Raw genomic sequence first — 4,130 nt, forward strand, 5'->3', positions numbered from 1 at the left:
TTTTACAATTAATTTTAGTCACTCATTTACTTTTGGCTAAACTTTTAATTTAATTGCTACCACACAAGATCAATAAAACAAAACTATTGCGGATTGATGAACTTGTTTCGTATAAGAACCCACATAAGGGCCAACTAAAAGCCACTCACAAGCTTCAACCTTTACATTTTGGTATAATTCGTACCATGCCTAGAAGCAAAGTGAAGCTTGCTTTCATAAAGGACAACAAGGCAAGGAAAAACTCATTCATGAAAAGAAAGGAATGGTTAAAGAACAAGTTGAAGGAGGTATCAATCTTATGCAGCATCGAGGCATGTGTGATCATGTATAGCTCATACGAACCGGAGCTAGAGGTGTGGCCTGAAGACAACACTGCCTTTCCAAATGTGTTGAATGCGTTTCTAACGAAGTCACCCATGGAGAGGAGAAAGTTTTTATTGAATCAAGATAGCTACATCAAGGAAAGGAACAACAAGATTAAGTAGAAGATCAAGAAGCAGATTGTGGCAAACTGCGATATGGCAATGGCCAACATGCATATGTAACTGGATGGTAACCCGCCTAACTGGACTAGTAATGATGTGGAGCGTGGTTTGGAGTTAGGTTATGAAATTTATACGGTAGATAGTCTTATGTGTCTGTACGAATCTCCAAGTGGAATTAGGTCAATCAATCGGGTAATCGAGGATTTTTAAATGAATGTTTCCGTAAGTTGTGGTCAGAAAATGACGAATCTAACCACTTCTTAGAAAATGAATTTTATGTGTCAGGCCTTGTGAATTTTATACAAAGACTAACCAACGAAAATACGCGTCACATAAAATATTCGTAATTTTTGAACCGAAAACAAACCAGTTTTAGGAGTCAAAGAATTATGACAAGTTGATTTATATGTGATTGCATTTTGGTAAACGGGGTACTAGTTAATAGCGCTATTAGGTTCGACAAACCTCACACCCTGCCGGGAGCCGGGCATGAACTTTTGACCTTGACTTTATATCAATGACGATAAACATTGATATGGGGCACACCAACTTACCACTTTCAAGTATTCAGTACTACACAGTTTAGTGGCTTAACCGTGGGTTAGCTACCCATGACATGTTTTTAATAAACTAATGTATTTAAAACTAACTTTCCTTTAAAACTGAAACTGTGAACTCGTCAACCTTTGTTGATACACTTGTGCATGATTTGCAGGATGTTAGGTACAGCATGTGAGCTTGCAGCTTTTGGAGTGTCGTGGCTGTCATTAAACTATTGGTTTTAAATTTTATTGAACACTGTGGTTTTTAACTTTTGTCTGGATTTTACATTTAGCTTACGCTGTTGATTTAAACTATGTTTTGGAAATTTAAAACTTAATCACTAATCGTGTTGGTTGTGATGGTTTTTAATAACTTTAATATTTGTTCAACATGATTGGTGGCTTGATCCTGATTAGTCGCACGCCTCGCGGTAAAACCCTGCATGTGGATTTTGAGGGTGTGACATTTTAAATATCTACAAACATGTTCATGAACTAAGTATGTAAGTATTTTGTTATTTAAAGCACAATCAATATAAAAAATTGATATTTGAAATATCAAGAAAACCTTTATAGGAGAATATATTAAGTGGTATTCTTAATTTATCAACAAAAAAAAAAAAAAAAGAATATGGAACAATTCATATGCAAAACGAGGCCTTTAAGTATCTTTGTTGGTGCATGTGTCTGTGGACTTCGTCTTATATCGAGTCTTGTACTAAGTATGTTAAATCAGGGCACGTAGTTCGAGAAATAGGAGGTTTAGGTAATTCCGCTTGGAGGTTAATTCCGCTTGTATAGGTAATTTTGCTTGTATTGTACATGCATCTAATTCCGCTTGAAAGTGAAAGAGAAGTAATTCCGTGCGGAATTAGATTCTGCTTGGAATTCTAATTCCGCTCGGGTATGTTTCACACGGAATTATGAGGCCTATATATAGCTCCCAAACGAAATCAGTTGTAAAAGTCTGTGATTCCGGTACCGAAGTGCTGCCGAAGTGCCGTTTGATTGTAAACTGTGATAAATCAATATACAAGGCATTTTAAAGTGAATTAAGCTGTTTTACAAGTCTGTTTCTTAGTTTCCGCCTCTGAAACAGACGAGAGCTCTTCTGATTGACTCCTTTGGGTCACGAACCGATCCTACAATCTTACAACCAACCAAATTAATATTGTCTAACATCATCAATGCCCTGTCGATTTTGAAAGAACAACATTGATACCGATAGAACCGTTGCTGACATCATTTTGATCATATCACGACTTTATAAAAAATTTTGGTTTTAAACTTCTGATTGTTATACGGGTGCTGATACCGTAATGAATCAAACCAATACTCCAATACTTATCTAAAACCTATAGTAATGTGTGAGTGAAGTTTACTACTTTTAAATTCTTTACTGATTTAGTTCTAAGCATGGTATCTAACACAATATATTACAAACTTTTAAGGGTCTTTTACATATATCCCCTTCCTAAGATCAATTATTACATATTTAGCCAACTTTTAAAATTAATTACATATTTCCCCTTCTTAAACCATGTATATTATATATTTCCCCTTCTTAAAACCATATATATTACATATTTATCCATTACATTAAAATTAATCTTACTAAATTACTATATTACCCTTAATATTTAATTTATACTACCATTAATTACAAAAAGTAAAAAATCAATTATTTTGTACGTTTGACTTTTACAACCTGCAAACAACATTACACGCTTCATCTATAAACAAAGAGCCACCAGACCCACACTCATAACACTACCTCTGTTGAACCATCCAACCGCCATAGAACTACTAGACCCACACTCATACCTTCATCTCCATCCTTGGTCACCTTTCCCGACCACCATCAGCCTAAAAAACAACCACCCTTGAATTTTTGGTAGCTACCTTAACAACCAAAAACCGATCGTTGCAAACCCGATTAAACTAGGGCACCACCACAGACCAGCTCTGCCCTTGATTTACCTTTCCCGATCGACGGAAATACAAAATTATACCGGGGCCGCCATCTCGTTTTTTTCTAGTGGCCTAACCACTGACCAAATGCTTGATTCGAACAACATAGAACCCGCTACCACCTGTGCGTGTTGGAGTTTAATCCCGATGTTACGTCCAGTTCAAGTCGCAGAAGTCAGATGGAGTTCGTTGGGTATTAAAAGGGAAAAAGGAGTTTGTTGACTGTTTAAGTTTATTTTGAAATTATCCTCATGATCCCGACTGTTTAAGTTTATTTTGAATTATATTCAAATTAGATGGTAGGAATTATATAGCAGACATGAATTGCAAAGGCTTTTAAGACGAGGAAATATTTTTGTATTGCAAATGACCTGAAGAATGAAATTTAAAAAAAAGGGTAAATAAGTCATTTCTTAATAAATGGCGAAATATGTAATTGATTTTAAAGTTTGGATAAATACGTAATAAAGGCTCTTAGTAGGGGGATATATGTAAATATCCCAACTTTTTTTAAATATCAACAAACATGTTTATGAACCATATCTGTACGTATTTAATTATTTAAAGAACGATTAATATTAAAGTAAATTGATATTTGAAATATCAAGAAAACCTTTATGGGAATATACTAAGTGGTATTCTTAATTTATCAAAAAACAGAATGGAACAATTTGTTTGCAAAATGACGCCTTTAAGTATCTTAGGACCAACCAAATCAATATTGTCTAGCACCATCAATGCCCTGTCGATTTCAATAGAACGACATCGGTCGTGGTACCGGTACCAATAGAACCGTTACTGACATCATTTTGGTAATATCATGACTTTATTTTTTGGTTTAAACATCTAGCTGTTATGTTATACAAGTTTTGATATCGCAATGAATCGAACCAATACCGACTTAAACCTACCATAATATGTTAGTGAATTTTACCGATTTTAAATTCTTTACTAATTTACTTTTAAGCATCGTATCTAAAACAATATATTACAAACTTCTAAATATCAACAAACAAGCTCATGAACCATATCTATACGTATTTAATTATTTAAAGTACGATTAATATGAAAGTAAATTAATTTTTGAAATATCAAGAACACCTTTATGGGAATATATTAAGTGGTATTCTTA

The 4,130-nt window shown here is 34.2% G+C and overlaps 1 protein-coding gene across 1 annotated transcript; it reads left to right on the plus strand.

Annotated features, from left to right (window-relative positions):
* The first annotated feature begins 185 nt into the window (after window positions 1-185).
* On the plus strand, window positions 186-485 carry LOC110866950 (agamous-like MADS-box protein AGL80). Its single transcript, XM_022116094.1, has one exon. It carries the CDS (start codon window positions 186-188, stop codon window positions 483-485), a length of 300 nt encoding a protein of 99 aa, XP_021971786.1.
* Window positions 486-4,130: the final 3,645 nt, after the last annotated feature.

The sequence above is a fragment of the Helianthus annuus genome, chromosome 6 (assembly GCF_002127325.2).
Source record: "Helianthus annuus cultivar XRQ/B chromosome 6, HanXRQr2.0-SUNRISE, whole genome shotgun sequence".
NCBI lineage: Eukaryota > Viridiplantae > Streptophyta > Magnoliopsida > Asterales > Asteraceae > Helianthus > Helianthus annuus.